This window comes from Zeus faber, assembly GCF_960531495.2.
Source record: "Zeus faber genome assembly, chromosome: 18".
NCBI classification, from domain to species: Eukaryota; Metazoa; Chordata; class Actinopteri; order Zeiformes; family Zeidae; genus Zeus; species Zeus faber.
The window spans coordinates 20857628-20878899 of record NC_137210.1 but is presented as its reverse complement, the minus strand read 5'-3'; the positions used below and the strand labels follow the sequence as shown (position 1 = coordinate 20878899).

The 21272-nt window shown below is 43.5% G+C and overlaps 1 protein-coding gene across 1 annotated transcript in view; it reads right to left on the bottom strand.

The window, feature by feature from the left end:
* Positions 1 to 309: 309 nt before the first annotated feature.
* The window catches only part of pth2ra (parathyroid hormone 2 receptor a), a gene marked incomplete at both ends in the record, with an annotated part of 63275 nt that continues 42312 nt past the window's right edge, over positions 310 to 21272 (bottom strand). Inside the window, 6 exons of the mRNA XM_080018893.1 lie at positions 310 to 711; positions 2951 to 2992; positions 7264 to 7398; positions 12481 to 12579; positions 14454 to 14520; positions 16347 to 16407. Of these exons, the coding sequence (XP_079875019.1) occupies positions 310 to 711; positions 2951 to 2992; positions 7264 to 7398; positions 12481 to 12579; positions 14454 to 14520; positions 16347 to 16407 (806 nt within the window). The remainder of the gene's footprint in view (positions 712 to 2950; positions 2993 to 7263; positions 7399 to 12480; positions 12580 to 14453; positions 14521 to 16346; positions 16408 to 21272) is intronic.

Below are 21272 nucleotides of genomic sequence, written 5' to 3'. Positions count from 1 at the left end.
CTGCGTGAGTGGGAAAACATTTACCGCTGACTGGATCAACATCGGTCTCCTTCAGTCAGTCCATCCACATCGTCTTGTGTCGTGTGGTTTAACCAAAAACGAACGACGGGCATCCTGTTTGTAGGACCTGCCGATGGTTCGTGCTGTTCTAAAATATTTTTTTCACTCCGAAGCGTCTCTCATTTTGGGGCTTCGGGATTTGGAGCCGCTGTAGACCAGACGCTATCGGACCATAGCGAGTTTCATGAACATTTGAAGTCCGTCCCGAAGTGACTCGCGTCGCCACAATTGACTCGGTGTCCTTCTCACCTAAAGCGTTTCCTCCTCGTCCTCGGCCGTGGCGCTGCTGCTGAGGACGGGCAGAGTTTCCTTCAGCGAGATATCGTCCACGCGCTTCGCCCCACTGTCCTCCGCCTCCTCGGGCACAGAGCGGTGGAGGCTGTCGGGGTCGGAGTGGCCGATGACGTAGCCGGGCAGCGCGGCGTGTGTGCTGACGGCGGCGGGGCCCGTGCTGCGGTACACGCGGCTAGACACCAGCGTGGTGGAGCGGGTCCCACCGAGGGCCAAGTGCGACTGGCTGCTCATGCTGTGGTTGTTGTTGTTGAGGCCCGTGAGGACGGAGTTGCAGCGGCAGCGCCTGCAGACCACCGGCATCTTCCAGTCGAAGGACAGGTTCCAGCGGGTCCACGCCTTATTGATCTCCGTCTGGACCTGGAGAGAGGGAGAGGTTTCACCTATCTCATCCATATAATTCACTGAAAAGTCATTAATTCATCTCTTTATCTGGCATCCCTAAAGTAGTTGGGTTTATCTCTTTGGAGCTAATTACGCTGCAGAGAAATCTGCAGGGGCCAGAGCGAAGGCTTGTGCGGTGGTGTTGTTATTGATGGTGTGACTATTACTTCATACAATACTTCATTCAGACCGCGTAACTCCACAACTGCAACTATAATTACCAATTAGGACTCCTATTTTCTATAGTAAAAATGTTCTGTCAAAGGGTCTCCCAGGGGGAGCATAGGGGATACAGTACATGCAGCACAGTGTGCGTGACAACAAGAAGGCGACAGGAGAGAGAGAGGCGGTGTATACTCAAGATACAAACAAAGCAAAAAAGACTTTGGGAGAGATGAGGGTAATGTAGTAGGGAAGAGAATGTGAAGGAGCAAGCGATAATTAAAAGAAAAGTAGTTCCATTGTTGGCGTATAAATATCGATATGCCTTTCTTCTTTTCTGGGGCCTGACAACCTCCTCAAGGTCGCTTGTCTGATGTAATCCATCTGAGCAAATGCCTTTTCGTAGAAACAAACTACTTAATGCAGCTACTGTTTATGGGATTGAAAGTCTTGATAACTGCTAAACTGATATTCACATTTTCTTTGTGGCGCCCCTACAGTTCCTGAGTACAATTGCACTTTTTCACTGTCGTAAAACTGGGTCCAGTGTCGGAAAATAATTTATTTTGCCGGACAAATTTGAACCTTACCGATCACGTTTCAATAACAGCTTGTTACGAACGCAAATTGAATGCGCACCTAGGTTACAGCGCCCCTTGCACGGACCTCACCGCTTCGGCGAGCACTAAGTCCACGGCTCTCCACAGCATGAGGAGGGAGGGGCCCACTGCCATCGGTGTAGGCACCGGTACTCGGCCTGGCACACCGGCTCACACGCGAGTCAGAGAAAAAATGTCATGTAGCGCCGTAAAGCGCAACAAACTTTTCCCGTGGTTTCGTACCTGAACACCAAAGTTATATAGTACAAGAACAGATGTTCGGGGGTGGCAATGAAAGAGGTGCCATTCTCCATGTTACAAGTCTGTGTATCATCAATATGATTTTGAAGCGGTTATTTTAAGGTAAAAAAGCTAACATAGTGTTGCTTTAATGACCCCTGTATATACCCATATGATGTCAAGGAATGCGATGGAATTAATGCGGCCTGTCGGTGGCTTAGAAAATAGCCTTCTGCTTTTCAGACACTGCATCTTGCGAAAGGAAAAAGACGGTAGAGACCGCAGTCGGGTTAAAGGACGAATGGAAACTGCAGCCCAGCCGCTTCCTTGTCAAAAAAGATACCGCTAACGGCTCGAGGAAACACAAAGAGATGGATGGTGTGACAGACAGGACGATAACCTGTGGGAACAGCGATACGACCCGCACACACTCCAAAAACTTGGAGATAAGAAGAGAGCTCTTTAAGAAAACTATGTTTATTATTATCTATTTTTTACTGGTCAAGCTTTCACTCTCACTCGTTTTATCCTTTTTTATTGTAGTACATACCAAAATAAGCAATATAAATATTTTGACATAAGAAAACCCAGATGGGTCAAAACCATCACAAAATTTAAAACCGTCTAAAGCCTAAAAAGGAAAATATGAAGTTAAATTATCAAATTTTAATGAGTTGGATTTGAATATCCTGAATCTGAATAATTTATCTTGTATCATGACTCAAACTCTGTCCAATAAATTTCCCCATCCAGGCCCAGGTTGCATTAATCCTAATAAGTGAATTAAAGAGTTTTCTCTCTGGCATAATGTTGTTGTGCCTCAGACATGATATTGTGGGAAAGTAAAGGGAGAGAGGGGAGTCGGCATGCAGCTCAGACGGAAGAGTCGAAGGAATGACGGGGAGAGGAGACGTGAAGGAATGTAAGGTGTGCACCAGCCTGCAGGGCTGCAGAGAACGAGGAACACAGAGAGATGGATGGTGAATCATCACCTGCACTACGACCCACCTCGCAGTCAAATTCTTTTTGACTTTCTTTCGTATTTTTTACTTTAAGTAAAAAAGAAAAAATCTTCCGTTATAAGAAAAATAAATCTCACAAAAGTTTAGGAGTTAGTTAGTTTGTTGAATTGATTTTGAAAATGAGTGTCGGGAGTTTCGGTCTGTGTTTTGGTGATATGGGGGTCAGGTTGATTCTGAAGGTCGTCCACTCACCTCTCCATTGCAGTAACAGTATATTATGGACACAAAAAAACCCTGAAAAGAAGAGATGGATACGAAAAGGGTTAGCACTAAGTTCACAGTCCAAAAAGTACGTCAAGTCAAAGTGTCATACTTTCATTCCGAGAACCCAATCCTTTTATCAAATTCCATTCCCTTTGGGGAGGAAAAAAAGAAAACATCCTGTTCTTGATTTAAGCCTCAAAGTCACACTACTCAGGTATCCACAGTGTGTTGATCTGCCACTCCAAAAATATCAAAACATCTCTTTTATGATACTTCTATTGTGACTGGCTTTACTATTTGTTCCCCTGAGATGGGGAGAGGCTGAAGATAAACACGCATGTCGATGAAAGAGATTTTTATTTCATATTTATGTTATGTTAGTGATGGGAGATGCTTTTGGAACCTGATAGAATGCGGTGTGGTTCAAAGACCAGATGAGTGATGGGAAATATATGCTTGAAATAACGCCTTGACATTTTCTTGCAGTTTTATGTCAATAACGTTGATGAAATTTCAGATTTGAAAAATGTAATCTCCCATCGTTAAGGCTCATCATGTTCTAAATGAACCATTTAAAGTTGAGTACTACAGAAATTCCTAAATTAAATGATACAATTACAGCTGTTTGGTTGACCTAAAAAAAATAATAACTAAATCAAATGAATTAATAAAGAAACTCCTATTTGAAAATGCGGAAAAAGCAAAACTGAATATGAATGAATGTCATGTGTCATATTATTTAACATAGTATTCAAATAAAACGGCATTGGGATTTTGGGTATGAAAAAAAATATATATTTTTTTCCTTTACTCTTTATTCATTCTTAAATCATCAAGAACTGCTGTAACAACTCTGTCATGTGGACGAGCTGTGTGTTGATAAGAGCACAGTTTTTTGTCACACAGAACCGCCATCAACTTCTTTTGGAGAACCATCTTGCCATGTTTTGGTCTATAAACACCTAATCATCATCACTAATCCACGAGGAGGTGAATCACCACGGGTGAGACAAATAAACATAGAACCAAACATGTACATGGAAAAACGTAAAAATAGAGACATCAGATCACACCATGTTTTGAAAAAACAGAATTCATCCAGGAAAAGTGGATCAGCATTCGGCAGGTGGCCTCTTCCTGTTTGTGTGTGTGTGTGTGTGTGTGTGTGTGTGTGTGTGTGTGTGTGTGTGTGTGTGTGTGTGTGTGTGTGTGTGTGTGTGTGTGTGTGTGTGTGTGTGTGTGTGTGTGTGTGTGTGTTCGGAATTATATTGTAGCGCCACCGATTCAAGATGAGCAGCCACCCCTGAGTCCCGCCGCTGTATAGACACTCCACAAGGGAAGGAAAGCCCTGAGCACCCGCCCTGCAGCCACAGAAGACCAGTCCCCAGAGAGGCCAGGAGCCTGCGGCGCAACACCCACGCACGGCCCCGAGGAGCATAAACCAGTCCCAGAGAGAGCGAGGAGACCTTGCACCCCTGTGGCGCACACATACAACCCACCCCTATGTGCGGGCACAAGACTCAGCCGTAGGCGCAGAACCTGGGCCGCAGATACCAGGCACCGACTAAGGCCCAGAGCCGCCCTGCAGGTGAGCCGGCCTACGCCCGACCAACGCCCTGTGCAAAGGCGAGGCCCGCTATACCGCAACCGGCCAGACACCCCACCAAGCCCCGAGCGCCCATCCAAGTATGTCTCTTAATTTGGACAGTCGGCCTATGTGAAGTAGAGTCATCGTATCTCACAACGGGGTGCACTACGTGACCTGCGGCATAAGCATCAATCTGAGCTCCAGGAGCTGGACTGTGTGCTCTTTTCTTCTCGCTCCTGTCTAGTTGGTATTCTGATGATGTCCTTCAGAGGCTGTGTCAAGAATACCAGTCCACGAGTGGACTCTAGTTTCATGGAGGCGCAGCTGCAGGTCACTGTCATTCCGCTCTCTGGGAAGGTGTGTCTGAGGCACGGCCTCGCTCTAGGGAAGTTTACCTTGTGCACTTTTCACCACTTAGCAGACATAGTGAGATCCGCGGAAGCAGAGATCATCAAAGATCTTTGTGTCAGAACTAAGGACTTGGACACAAATACAGGCACAAGAAGACAGAGTGGGATATCACAAGTCGCAGACTTTATTAGGAGGAGTTGGAGCAAAACTAGCTGACAAGCTAGGCAGTCGACTGAGCTTGACTCCTCAAGTAAAGAACCAAAAAATAGGCCCGGGATTGGGACTACAGGCATCTTACGAAATAACACAGTGGAACAGAAAATGCAAACTTAAATTCCCCAGGGAGTATTAAAGAAACACCTGGCAGGGGGGGAGGACTAAGGGCAGACAGGGGTTGGAGGAGAGGCACAGCTGGAGCTGACCGAGAGCAGAGCAGGAGAGGGTGTGTGCATTTCTGTTGCCCAGACCAACCGCTGACTCCAGGCGGTCAGGTTTCTGGGGAAAAACAATGACGTCGGCTTGGCGTTCTTGGAACCAGGGCTGTACTGTGTGACAAGGAAAAAGTGAACCTGTTAAACAGCAGAGCCCATCTGCCCATCTGGCAGATTATTGTGGTCCACACAATAAATGCCTGCTCAGCCCCCTCCACCCAATGCCTTCATTCCTCTAATGCCAAGCTGACGGCAAGAAGTTCCCTATTGCCAATGTCGTACTTCTTCTCTGCTGGACACAGCCGGCGGAAGCAGATGGCGAATGCGAGATGTCCTCCCATTCTATTCTCAGTGGATGGTGCCTGTCTGAGAGACGCGCGCAGATAAAGCTATTTCGAGTTTGCTCCACACCAATGCAAAAAGCATTGAAATGACCATTCAAGGTTCTCTGTGGGGGGGGGGGGGAGGCTTATGAAACAAAACTCAACATACATGGAACACCGACCACTTCAATATTTGTATTCATTTGAAAATGGCAAAATAGCAGACTCGTCGTCTATTTTCACCACATGGCTCAAAAACACTCCAGCCATGCACGCTCCACACAAATGCAATGCACCCATGAGACATCTTGAAGTTCTTTCTTAAGGCCATTTTTGTTCATGGGTGGTCAGGCTGAAAAGATGAAGCTATCTATCTGTTATCCAGAGAGAAGTATTAGGGTTGAAGGCGGTGTGAATTCATCATGATCAGTCCAAATCATCTCTTAGCTCTCAGGGTTTCTTTACACTTTCACACACACACACACACACACACACACACACACACACACACACACACACACACACACACACACACACACACACACACACACACACACACACACACACACACACACACACACACACACACACTGCTAATTATGAATGACGTCAGTGATATTTTGAGCTCTAAAAGGCTCAGTTTTATGGAAGCGATAAGGTGTAATTTTCCTGTCAAACTTATTTAAAACCGCGACTGATTACGTGTCCAATTGATCGTCTGAATGACTGGCAGCAGCTGCGCTGTGCACATTAACTGTGCTCTCACATCATAACAAGCAATGAAATATCCATTTTTTTTTTCTTTCTATTAATGCTTCAGTCCATATTCATGCTTTCGGTCGGGCACAAAAACACCCCAAAATAATGCAAATGAAGGCCCTGCATTATAGAAGGACAGGTTGATTTTATAAAACGGCCCCATCTAACGTAATTCAGTAAGGGATAGCACATTCATGTCAATATTAAAAAACATTTAAAAAAATAATGTATGAGCAACGAACCCCCTCCACCATGCCACCAGCGTGCAGAGGACGTGAAATCGTAATCTCCATAAGATATAAGAACAAACACGGCAACAAACTATACTTGGTTTGAAGGCATTTTTCTTGTTTGTTTTTCCCTTCACGCTACTTTGCATATGTTCTGTATCCCCAGTGTTATTCTCCCAGAATTTCAGATCAAAGTAGGGAAAATAAATACACATGCCACGTGATTCATGCTCAGCTATGGCTCTTTTCACATTCATATTTTGTATTTTAACAAAATGTAATGCTGCAGGTCAATGTTAATGACTTGTAGGCTATTTAATCAAAATAATATACCTGTAATACCTGCGTATACCTGCATAATTTACATATATAATTTGCAAATCCCTGAATAATGCTAAGCCATTTTAAGTGGTGCCCCCAATTGACACATTGAACATATCTGCGCCCCTTCCCGATTTACTATGCCCCTCCCCTTCTATAGTCAAAGAAAATCTCCCCATTCAAATGAATTGGTTTGAATAGTGGTACAAAAAATTGGACAATCGTGCTTGATTCAAGCCAAGTTTATTTTTGAACTGACGGTTAAATGACGTTTGCATGGTGTAAAGAAAGACCGTACCTGAAAAGAATTAAAGAAGAGCTCACAGTACATGCGGACTTCCCAGCTCGGCCCCTTGGACGTCTGAGGCATTCCCACAAAGACAATGTAGTGGACCCCAAACACCAGCACCAGCACCAGAGTGGACTTGGCCAGCTTTCTGTGGACAAATACACATAAGCATGCACACACAGACACACACACACACACACACACACACACACACACACACACACACACACACACACACACACACACACACACACACACACACACACACACACACACACACACACACACACACAGGCTTATATTTGCTTATTGAGGGGCTCCAAAGAAAACTGTTAGAAAATATAAAAAAAACAAGTAAACAAATGTAATACAAACATAAATGTATGTATACATTTATAACAGTTCAGAAAATGCTAATGATACCCAAAAGAAGTGTGTGTGCACAGTGTATCATAATCATAATGCATAATAGAGGACTCGTTTTATTGCTTGAAAAAAACAATGCTTCCTTCAGAATATCACAGACCAGTGGTCAGTACTGTGTCAAGTCAAGTGTTAAGTATCACTCAACAGAATTTGGGATGAACTAGCACTTGAGGAAGCTCTGACCCAATCACCTCGTACCATATACTGTAAGAATTTTTCAAAAATATTCTTTTGGAGCGCTCCGTCACACCGGGAATCACCGTGATTTCTATCATTTCACTGCTTTCAGCAAATGCAATTCAGATTCTGAAATGACTGCATTTCCTGCAGTTCCAGCTGAACGTGTTGGGCTGTGATGGCTGTGATGGGTGCTCTGCTCTGCAGCTGCAGCTGAAGGTTTAATTTGGAGCCCTGGCCCGTGTGACCTCATGCAGTGTGAGGGATGAGCTAAACCAATTTTTGCCTGAAAGAAATCCCTTACTTCCTTACTTCTTGGCTATGAATTGATACTGCAAATATAACCGACTAACAAGCAGTGTGTACTCCATCTCCATTGCTGCGTTTCATTGAGTTGTTCTGTTCAAGTCATTTCAGATGTCTCTTTGTGGGTTCCTCATTAGGTGGGTTATCTGCTGCCAGCTTCCAGGGGATCTCTCCTTCTCTCCCAGCATATTCGAGGAGAGGCTCACTGCTTTTCAACCTCATTAAAATGTTGGCTGTTGTTATGTTATAGTAACTGTTCATAGCAGAGCCTCGCTGAACACTTCACTATTGAGGAACTTTCTAACTCCGCTGCAGCTTCTCACTCTGCTGAAATGCAGTCCAATGGGGCAAAGCAAAATGAACAAAAATAAATAAATGAATAAATAAATAAATATTCAAGCGAGGTTGTGCTGTGATTAGAACAGATATAAATAATGGAACCGACATTTTACTAAGTCCTTATCCTAAACCTATTCTCAAAGCAAAGAGCCAGACATCTGTCATATTACTTGTGTATTCTTGACTTCGGCTTAAACCAATTACAAGCGGCCCATTTAATTTTGGACCTGATTGCATCTTGCTAGACCAAACCTGCCGCTTTCAACATGCTGTTTGCGTATTGTTCCACCATGACACTGATTTATTCACTTCAGTCGTTTGAATAACTTGGCTCTATATACAGTACCTAGAGTGTAGTTTTAGAATGACCGTTCATCACACTTTTGACTCCGTAGTACGGCACTATGTGTTGCTTTGTTCCACTGATTCCGCCTTTGATGATATCCTATAACATTTGGTTTCCAGCATCTCGGTGCTGTAAAACACTGCATTTGGACCAGTTGTTACGCTGGAGGTTCACCGTGCCCTTCACCGTGGCGACGGGTGTGCATGCCTAGCCCCCTAATTATCCGCACAAGACGGATTTAGCTTCAGATCCTGTGTATTGTGTGCTAATGCATCGTAGACGCACCATATTCAACATCCAACTATGAGTCTACCACTGTTTATTCATAAGCTACGTCTTGCTGCGGCTTCATGAGGACGTCCATAGTGACCAGCAGTCCATCCTCACACCCAGCATGTGTAAATTGCTGGATAGCAATGGGAGCATGTCCACATACATGCCCAGAGGATGATTACGTTTGTTGCCAAGGATTGCTCTGGTAGAGATGTTGAACATTTTTTATACATATATATATATATATATATATATATATATATATATATATATAGAGAGAGAGAGAGAGAGAGAGATATAGATATATAGATATATATATATAAACTATTGTTTTTCTGCCAAATTCATGAATATTCCCTGTTTCATCCACCAGATATGCAATTATTTTTAATGAAGAGATTGTATATATATTATTTATTTATCTATGTATTTGGCACACAACACATTCCTAAAGTGATTCCACAGCTGTTGATCCAAAACACACTCTCCAATGGCGACATACCCCTCGAGAAAACGACTACAGGGAATGAATACAGTTTGCGTGCAATCAAACGAAACAAACACAAAAAGTAAAGTTTGAGTTTAGTTTGCATTACTATTTTTTTAGATCTGCTCTCACTTATTAAAAGTTCTGCCCATTTATTGTCACAGATCTTGTTTTGTGACTTTATTTGCAAAATCCATAGGCGAGAGTTCTGAACATATATGGAGGGACCCAGAGATTCATATTTTTTAACCTGTGGTAAATACTGGGGAGATAGTGATTATTCATCCATCTGTCGCGCTCTGGCTACCTCGGCCACGCTGCCAGTATTATTCCGAGCCTCATCAGCATCCCCGTGTTTGGCTAAACTGTTTACACTCGGCAGGCCTCCAAAATAACACCTCTCGATTAACACATAGTCCATAATTAGAATGGCATTTATCAAGTACATTTTCATGTTCTCCTGCTGTGAATAATAAACAGTTGTAAATATGCACTGGAATGCATTTGGTGTGTGTGTGTGTGTGTGTGTGTGTGTGTGTATGTGTGTGTGTGTGTGTGTGTGTGTGTGTGTGTGTGTGTGTGTGTGTGTGTGTGTGTGTGTGTGTGTGTGTGTGTGATACATCGTTACATACATGTCTCATTTATTCATACAGGCCTTAATGACAGTTCAGTCTGAAAGGGCTCCGCGATTAACATGGATCCGGAAATCCACAGCATACCCTCGTCTCAACCCCCACCAAGGCGAGCGTGGATGCATGTTATTATGTCTGTCTGTGATTAAGAGGGAGGGGAAATAACGAGAAGGGACTACCAGGTTTCTATTCAAACATGACACTTAATTACCAAATGCAGAACCTTGATTGGAAACAATGACGAAGTACTGTTCATTACTTTGTTGTTTGGACATACAATTCTCCATAACACTGTAGGTACATAATGAGAGGAAGCTCATCTGCATTGTATTCAATCTAGTTTTTGATGACATTTTCAGTCTATTGTCGTTTATGCCAAATATTGAAACAATGATGGAGTACTTGCGTATTTCCACAAAACAAATCTGTGCAGCCGGGCCTAGACTACCTGTCTGGTCGTGGTCCAGGTGGTGCCTCTCTGACCCTCGACACAGGAGCCCCCAAGGGCTCTGTCCCAAGCCGCCTCCGTGTGGTCCTCTGCTCCAACTTCGTAATTAAGTTTGCTAAATACGACAGCGACGGGGGCTGATTACCGACAACAAGGAGATGTCCTCCAGGAGAGAGGTCAACAACCAAGACCAAGGAGCAGACAGGTCGACTACAGGAGGAGAGGAGAGAGGCTGGACCCCATTGCCATCAACGGGTCCATTGTATACAGAGTCGGCAGATTCAAGCTCCTCGGCACTGGCATCACAGAGGACCTCACCTGGGACGAGCACACCGGCCATGTGGCGAAAAAGGCACAGTCGCGCCTCTTTCGCCTCAGGCGGCTGAAAAAGTTGGGCATGGGGCCCAGGATCCTACTGATCTTCTACAGAGGCACAACCAGGAACATCCTGATGCACTGCGCTCCACCGCAAAGAGGGTCATACGGCCAGTGCAAAGCATCAGTGGATGTTAGCTTCCCTCCATCCAGGATATATACAAGGGACGGTGTGTCAGTAAAAACCCGGAAGATTATCAAATTAAGAACCCAGCCACAGACTCTTTCTGAGCTGCTGTCGTCTGGCGAGCAGTACCGCAGCCTCGAGGCTCAGACCAGCAGCCTCCGGGACAGCAACCAGGCCTATGAACAATGGACACTAATGGCCGGTTGCCTGTTTGTCTTGTGGCGGTTTCAGCGATATATAATTGAGAGCGTCTGCCACCCTCTTTTCATACCCCATAACCACATGGACATATACATACAGCAGCCCACTGCTCCTAGATATGTCAGTTACTAGGATGTTGAAATGCATTTCGTTGCCCCAGTATTTGTACTCTGTGCAATGACAATTAGTTGAATCTAATAAACTTGCTATAATCTCATTTTGGACTTAAAAAAAATAATTTCTAATGTTTTTCACGCACAGCCAACTGTACAGAGTTGCGATATATGAAAATATGATATATGAAAAAACATTAAGGCACTTTCTCACACACACACACACACACACACACACACACACACACACACACACACACACACACCCACACGCACACACACACACACACACACACACACACACACACACACACACACACACCCCGCACCAGATCGCAGGCGCACACTCCCTCTCTAAGACTTGTGAACCCCCTGCAGTAACTACGCATCCAGTGTCATCACAATATTATATTATATTTACTACTACCAGAATTGCAATTTATTAGAAATCATTATATATTAATGCAATAAAGTAACAAAAATACTTGGGCTTCCCTGGTCTTTTATGAAATATATCTATTGAAGAATCAGAATTTTGTATACTTGTATACATTCACATGTTTTATATATATATATATATATACACACAGTATGTGTGTGTTTGTGTGTACAAATTGCCATAAAATACAAAACAGATATGTCAGATAATTAAAATATACTTTCATAAAATGAGCTTACTTTAATTGATAATAGAAAAATGTCTACATTCAATTTAATGTTAAGAACTGTATCAGATTGCTTTGCAACGACTTGTTCCGTATTACAATGTATCGTCAACTGTATCGTAGCCCCTGTATCTGGATATGTATCGGCTCGTCTTATAAGGGAGCGATGCACAACCCTAAATAATATATAATAATAATAAATAATTCAATGATCCTTGCAATATTATTCAATCTTTACATTTGAATTTCTTTTAGAACAAGGTTTCGGGAATAATAAAAGGTTAGTTAAAAAATCCGTGCGAGCGGAGCACTTGCCTGTACTGCTTCCTGGTGTCGTATCTCCCAGCGTTGGTCTCTCGGATCTTGGTGGCAAGAACCCGCAGGATGTTCACAAACAGGAGGAAGTTGAGCTAAAAAGAAAGAAAAAAAAAAAATCGAATTTAGACGTTGTAGCCTTTGATGTCATCAAAACGACGGAACTGAAGCAGACATCGAACAAGCGAGTCAGTGAATTCCTCTAAACGCCACAGGAAACATTTCAACTTTGCTTTTAATTAGATGTCCGAAACTGTTAGTGAGAAAAAAGGATTGTACGTTTCTGAATGTTGTTTTTATAACATGATATACATTTTCTGGCGCACATGATATGTTTTATTATTTTGTTATCTTTTAATGTTTAACTTCGAGCACATTTTTACCGCACTTTGTATTTTTTTGTATTTATTAATTTTTTTTCTTAACTGGGGGTGCTGGTTGGTCTTCATTGAAGTCGTCCAAAGAATCCATGACGGCGTCAATCTGAAGTGAAACCTCTCCCCTTGGAGGGTTGATTTGAGCTTTCATTTTGAACTCTAATCTTCCTCGGTGGCAGGCAAAATCTAGGACTATTTCAAATGGTGTCTGAGACGGAGGGTTTGAGTAAATCGGCGTTTCTCTACTCCGGCTGAAATAGTAATTGAACTGAGTTTTATCTCAAGGACCTGATTGTGGGGGTGACGTTTGTAAGGGTGCTTTTTGATCATTCGGCGACATTGTTCTCTATATCCATGATGTGTCAGCCTTTTATCTACATTTGTTTTTGTTGTGTCTTTTGATTTCATATCCATATTGTGCGAGGCTTTTTTCATAAAAAGAGAGGAGTCACTGGGGGAAAATACATACAGTAGCGTTTCAATACCGATGGTTCTACTGTTTGCATTTGCTTTGCCAGAGGCTCTGTAGTTAAACCTTGTGTTTAAAGCTTGACAAGCAAATAGAAAAAGACAAAGCGATGAATATTTATTTTGATGCGAAGACCATTTAAAAATAAAAATTTAAAAAACCTTCAACACGTTTAGCTTGCACTACTACTATGTCTCATGTGCATAATAATCTTTGTAATTGAATATACAACTTTGGCTTTTAACTTCTATCCACAGTGTGTACATCACAGGTGAATATTTTGACATATTGATGAAACATCATCGCTGATCATTTTATTTGTCATCAACCCATGTAACTTTAGGCTCACTCATATACACAAAATCACAAAATATATCAAATCACTATATCATATAAATCTGGTGATATTAAACAATATCACAATCAAGCAATTAGTTAAAGCCACATAAGCCCTAACTTACACACAGTTATTTTCACACACACACACGCTCCGCAATCTATTGCTTGACCATTTATGTATTGCAACCTTTTTCTTGTACAGTATTGTGTTGACTACTTCTCTTGGGTATTCCGTAATGAGCTCCCACTCTGAAGTAGGCAATGTTTCAAATGGTGTTTCATTTATCACCTGTCATTATGAAATACATACTTACCCCTCCTCATTAGAAAGAGATAAAGTGCATATTTTATTTACGGAGGCAGTGTTCCGGATCATCAGATCTGATTGGCTCCAACCCACTTTCCTGAAACTCGGCTCAAAAGGTGACATGGTGCTCATGAAAGTAACATTATTTTACACAGGCGCCAATTATTCCTATTAATCTTAGTGAAATAAGCCAAAAAAAAACATTAGCCGCATCAACATCATTCCCGCACGCCCACAGCCAACAAAGAAATCAAGATTTATTTATATATTGCACCTAGAATTAATCGATGCAGTGCACCGATGCAGTCTGGGGATCAATACTAACAAATAACAAGGAGGGGAGAAAGGGATATCACGCGATTTCACTCCTCCGCAAATCCACCCAATTATGGAAACGGCGAACAGACAACCTGCCCTCAACTTTGTTTGTCAAACACCATGCTGCATAAATACATATAAACTCATGGAAATCCTTACCCCGATGGCTGCCAGGATCGGAACCTCATAAATCCATTTAATGTTGCCGGCACTTTGTTCCCAACACCTGCCGAAACAGAAAGCAGCGCAGAAGTATTATTATCGAATCATTCGACACTTGGTGTTTTTAAATGTTATTGTGTTGTGTTATTTCCACCACATCGGCGCCCACACCGCCGGAGCTTTAGCCATAGATGTGAGGAGCAACGTAGAAAGCACCAAGTCTCCACTTGGTGCTTTCTACGTTGCTTTCTACTTTCTACGTTGCGTGACAGACAGGTCTTCACACCGAGCAACTGCCCTCTGCTTTACCTCCAGGTCTCTACGTGTGTGTGTGTGTGTGTGTGTGTGTGTGTGTGTGTGTGTGTGTGTGTGTGTGTGTGTGTGTGTGTGTGTGTGTGTGTCTAAACTTTCCAGACTTAGACTCTTTGAAAGAGCAAGTGCTTTCAAAATGATCCTCCTGGAAAATTGCTCCAACACTTCGTCCTTTTTTCATTCACCTTTTTTTTTCATCCCTAATGATGTTGTGACCACATGAGGAAAGGTGTCTGCCATAGCAGGTAATTAGCCAAGTTAAATAAACTCCCTGGGGGTTGATTCATCTGTTTGTTGCAGAAGGGAACATGCTCTGAGTACGGAGTCGCTATAGTGTCACTCTGCATTCCAACACGGAGTGGTGAGACACATTGCATTGTAATGGATTATAGGGATAGATTATCCTGGCAAAAAAAGAACAATATTCTTCACATGATTTATGAAAAAAAATAGCAATCAATAACAAGCAATCTGGTAAATAAAATGCGTTAGTTATTCCAAAATGAATACATACTCTGTATTGCCTTCAAATAATTATTCCTAATAGATATGATCAGATGATCGCAGCATATGAGCAGTTTAGAAATGGATTTATCTTTGGCTTAGTAGTGAATTTACAGAGCCTCAAAATGCCAAAAAGCAAAGTGAAGTCCAATCAGCAGTGTGAGCAGGAGGATTCTGAGCCGGTGTGAAGGGAACGGGGATCGTCCCCGCAACCTCCAGGGAAAGCGACGCGAGACATTTTGCCTCGCTTCGAGTCGGCGGAGTTCTGCGCTCAACGCTGAACCCTGTGAGTTGGCGATTTCTAAGGCTCTATTAAAAGTTCACTTGGAAGGCGCGCGACGCGTTTCGCCGTCGCACACCGATATCAGAGGATGTGACGGTGAACGGGATCCATAAAAAAATCAAGGTCAGCGGCAGTGATTTGGGGACTGATCCATCGCTTCTGATGTCGTCAGAGCTGCTACATTGAAGTCTGAGGCGATAGCGGCTGCTCGGGCCCCTGGGGGAGCGGGCGCTGTCATTTTGTGGCTGGAATAATAAGGAACAAAACTGTTTCAATCGGATGTCGATCAATTTCAGTGGCATTTTGTTTGTCTTTGCAATCAAGTTCCAAGTTCCAGTTAGTTTCCAGGTAATTTGTACGGATATGTGAAAATCTGGTGACTACGATGAAACATATCTGTATTCGAAAAAACCTCACAAAAAGTCTGACGGTGAAAAATGGATGCGTAGAGTGGCAATTTGAAATAAATCTACGCAGGTACTGTATGTTCACAGTTCAGAGACTCAGCCGAGGAGGGTCTCCATCCCGATAGGTTCTGACGCCCTATTTTAAAATGCCTGTTCACGGGGGAGCGCTTGGCTTCTGCCATTAGCAAAAACACCCCCCAAAAACACATATCACACAGCACGTCGTCCAGGGACACCGGATGGATGAACATCGATGAAAGAGGAGGGGGCGGCGTTCTGCCTTCAGAGCGAGTCAAAAGGCAGACTGAAGGTAAACGCAGAACGGGTTTCATTGAATAAATGGATAAATGAGGAAAGTGCCGCGTCGCCGCCGCGCTTTCTCACCTTGCATCTGCCAGCGTCGCTCTGACGACTGCCCAAACCGCCACAAACACAGCTGGAAAACCTGAAATGACAAACACACAGGTGTCTTTTATTTCTATTTATTTATTTATTTATTTATTTATTTTTGTCTAACTTTGGTTTATTCATTTGACACGTTTGACAGGCTGAGACACGTGTAATTTGCTTGGGACATTTTATTTTTTTTCTCTTTCAAGCGGCTTTGACAAGTTTCGACACTGTGGCTCTTGTGCAACACTCAAACACAACCTCAAAGCATCTCTTTAAGGTCACACACACACACACACACACAGACACACACACAGACACCGGAGTTATACAAGAGACCCATTCTGCATCATTAAATGCAAATGTTGCGCTCTCGAGTGTCTTCTGGCCTAATTAGTGTTGAGTTGTTTTCAGATGTTAATTGCTCCCGCGTTGCGTCCACCTGAACGACTCTGATGAAGCTGTAGATCAAGCAGTGAGTGGAATAATGAACTTTGAGGGTATAGCCGAGGTGAAAGTTAGTCTTTGTAATAGTCAAGTCATTTACTTTTTGGAACACGTATCCGTTTTGCCTGGTCCCAGCCTCTGCATCCCCAGCCCCGCCTACTTTTTCCTAAAAAAAATCGCCTGCCATTCAGGGTCCGGCGTTTTTTTCGTACAAGAATCTCTCGTAAAATACTCGAGCGTGATACGTTCATGCGTTTGTGTTTTTGCACAAACGACATGTGTGGTCAACATTGACCGACGTAGCTATAGTAGCTGTGACGTAGGGATTGAAATTCAGGATGATTATCGGGGTATCCGAACAATTTAAAGGACAAAATGAAGGAAAAGGAAACGTTAGAAACCGAAGGATAGCTGGACAAAGAACTTGATGAAGGGGAGTGTATTAAAAAGAGAGCTTCCGCTCAGTGCTCCAGTCGGACTAAAGGTTTCACTTTGAAGAGACAGATATATCATCTGACGCTACTGTATCCTCTCTAACACCTTGTTATCCCTTCCAAAACTGCCCACGTTGCCTCAGCATCATATAATTATGACCTAATTGCATAATCCACACCAATTGAGAACTCTTGTACCACTTGAGTAAGCGGTGAATTAAGTGTTCTCTCGGGACAGTAATTGCATGTTTGGGGAGGGAGACTGACGGCTAAATATACTTGCATATCGCAAAGTTGAATCTTTTGCCGTTCAAAATTCTACTAAATTCTGCTCTGCCAATTTTAAAGCTAAAAATCTCTGAAACATTAAGTCTCAAACCAATATAACATACAACTGTTGGTTAAATATTAATCCCTGGAGGGAAATTTGGGCGTTAAAACAATGCAGTAGGGAGGGAGGTAAAATCCCAAATGAGATAACAAATAATTAATATGACTAAAATGATCTTCTTGCTGGCTGTGTTGGTGGCCCACGTGAGGACGTTGGAGATGTGCAGACCCAGGTATATTCACAGGTGGACACCATCTCCACAGCTGCTCCTCCGATTATGAGGGGAGGGGGATTGTGGCCTCTCCTCCAAAAGTCCACAACCATCTCCTTAGTCTTCCCCACATGGATGCAGAGATTGTTTGCTCTGCACCAGTCCATAAGTTCTTCCACCTCCTGTCTGTACACAGACTCATCGTTGTTGGAGATCAGTCCAACCACAGCCATGTCATCTGCAAACTTCACTATATGATTGCTCAGGTACCTTGCAGAGCAATCTATGTGAGGAGCATGTACAGCAGGGGGCTCAGGACACATCCCTGTGGGGAGCCGGTGTTGAGTGTGATGGTGGAAGATGAGACGCCATGGATCATTACAGCCTGTGGCCTGTTTGTCAAGAATTCCAGGATTTGGAGTTGCAGAGAGATGGTTCTAGTCCCAACAGCAGCTTGACTAAAATCTGCAGAATGATGAGTGTTAAAAGCAGAACTAAAGTCCATGAAGAGCAGCCTGACATTAGGAATCCCTGGTCTCCAGGTGGGTCAGAGCAGAGTGAACAACAGCTGACACTGCGTCAGACACAGACCGGTTCGTCCAACAAGCACGCTGATGGGGGTCCACGTTAATGTTGATAGTGTCCCTTATGTGGGCCAAAACCAGCGGTTCAAAGCATTTCATGATTATCGGAGTGACGGCCACCGAACGATGGTCATTCATGCTTCCCTCAGAGGAGTTTTTGAGCACACCGGAACGATAGTAGACATCTTGAGACAAACAGGCACCACAGCTTGGGAGAGTGAGATGTTAGAGATATCCACCAACACCCTTGTGAGCTCCTGGGTTGCTGGTGGAAAAATAGCCCTGTATCCTGGGCGCATAAGTGGCCTTTTCCTTTTTGATGCCAGCCTCCAATTCCCTCCTCGCTGCTCTTAGTGCCACGGCATCTCCAGACCTAAAGGCTGAACCCCATGCCTTCAGAGGAGACCGCATCCCTCCATTCAGCCAGGGTTTCTGATTGGGACAAACGGTTATTTTCCTGGTGGTGGTGATGTCATCAATACATTTGCTGATGTATCCAAAAAACAGGGGACACAGATTCCTCCAGGTCTCCCCTGCCTTCACCAGTTGCTGCTTCTCTGAATATCTGCCAGTCAGTGCACTCAAAACAGTCCTGGAGCATAGAGACAGCTCCACTGGGCCACGCAGTGATGGTCTTCTGTCTGGGCTTGTTGTCTCTGAGCACAGGATGATGAACAGGAACCAGCAGGATGGAGATGTGGTCAGAGAAGCCCTGGTGTGGGCAAGGCACCGCTCTGTATGTCTCCCGTCTGTTGGTGTACACATGGTCCAGCGTGCTGTTTCCCTTGGTTGCTAAGGAGACATGCTGGTGAAAGCATGGCAAAATGTCCGTCAGTTTAGCCTGATTAAAGTCCCCTGCTACCACGAAAAAAGCCTCCGGGTGCTCGGTCTGGAGCTCACAGATGTGGTCATGTAGCTCCCTGTGCTAACGTTTGCACTCGGGGGGATGTAAACAGCTGCAATATACACAATTGTAAACTCCCGGGGCAGGTAAAACGACCGGCATTTCAGCAAAAGATATTCCACTGATTCCAAACAACAGCTGCTCACCGGACTACAATTTGTGCACCATCCTTTGTTTATGTAGATGCAGAGGCCCCCTCCACGAGTTTCCCCGTCAGGTGATTACGGTCAGCTCGGAAGAGGAGTAGTCTGTCAAACTGGTAAGCGAAGTCCGGCAAGTTGTTGTTGAGCCAAGTTTCCGTTAAGAGAATCGCACAGCAGTTTCGCATTTCTCTACAGCTGCTGCTGTTGTCCTCAGGAGCCGCAGTCTGCCCAACACAGCTTTTAACTCTGGTTTCATCACTATGCCGGGATCAACGAGTTGAAGAAGTTCAGTTGAACTGTACCTTACTTCACATTTAGTAAATACGCCAGTTGCCAGTTGGATCAGTAACATGAAGTAGATCTGTGCTATCCAGAGACTAGTGAGTCCAATATGGTCAAGGATCACTTGGTCTTCAGTAAGTACAAGTCAAGGCATTAGTAACAAAAGTGGCATACAGTAGTAACCACTGTCAAAATATGGCATCGGGTATTAACAACAGTCAAAGAGCAGCATAGGCACATTAAACATTACTCTCCTTTAATCAAATTTGAAGGCTGCTTATTGGATCAACCAAGGAGGAAGTTATATTGAGGGTTGTATTAAGAACACATGGTGCAACCAAAGTGAGTAGCTTGTGCTTCCACAAAAGAAAGCAAGCATGTTTACCAACTGTAGCTTTAGTGCCGTTACCGCTTACTTCACAAATTTGAGGGAATTACGAAGGAATGAATTCCTGTTGTGACTGGTGGCCAAAGACTCCTCCAGGCCCACCTCCGCCGACTTCCTAATCTTCAAACTTACATTACTCAACTTACTGCACATAACACAACTTTTGCAAAAAAAAAAACAAAGTTAAACTATATGAATTCACAACGTTAGGTTTCGCTGATATTGAATGCTATCCCTTCCCAAGTGATACAAAAATGTTTACTTCTGATCATTACCAATCCTTGGATGTCATCATTGAATCGGTAATATCATTTGATTGCTGGGTCGGAAACCCCGATGGATCGGTGGCTCTATAATAGTGTGAACGGTATAAAATTCAGTTTTTCAAAGTTCTGAACTCTCTTGCAATGTGTACACACAGTGTTTCACACCACTGATTGGTAGCAGCAAATCCATTTAAACACCATTGATTGGATCCATTTGCATTTACTGCATTCACCGTTAAGGGAAATGTTTTATTGCAAAGTGAAAGGCGTCATCTGTGGTATTAAATAAAAAAAAGCATAAATTCTTAACAGGTGTTGACAGTGCTAAAAAGAATTAAGTAATAAAGGGATCAACACAATACAGGTATGTGAGTTAATGAAGTGTGTTAAAAGCATTAACAATGAAGGTGTTTGTGTGTGTGTGTGTGTGTGTGTGTGTGTGTGTGTGTGTGTGTGTGTGTGTGTGTGTGTGTGTGTGTGTGTGTGTGTGTGTGTGTGTGTGTGTCTGTGTGTGTGTGTGTGTGTGTATGTGTGTGTGTGTTTTAATTAATTACATCCTGGCCAGAAGCATTTTGGCAGTCAACTGGTTCTTACTTTTGAATGGAGCAGTGGTGGAACTGTTCCCATTATTAAGCATTTCCTCTTTTTTTTTCTGGGAGGTAAAGTTGTTGCAGAGTGCAGAGATTGCAATGGAATAAGTGTGTTACAAAAAAATGGCTCCTCTCATATCCATGGCCCAGGCTTCATGCCTCCTTCTCTTAGTGTCTTTAATAACCTCCATTCTTCAACATGGAGGAATGTGACAAATAAACCTCTTGAATCTCTTGAAAAGGTGAAAGTCCCGCAAGGTTCTGACCCTCTGTCAGAAAAAGATGATAGCCCAGTCCCAGCCCACCGGCTCTTCTGAGTAGCACTCTTGCTGAGTCTTTC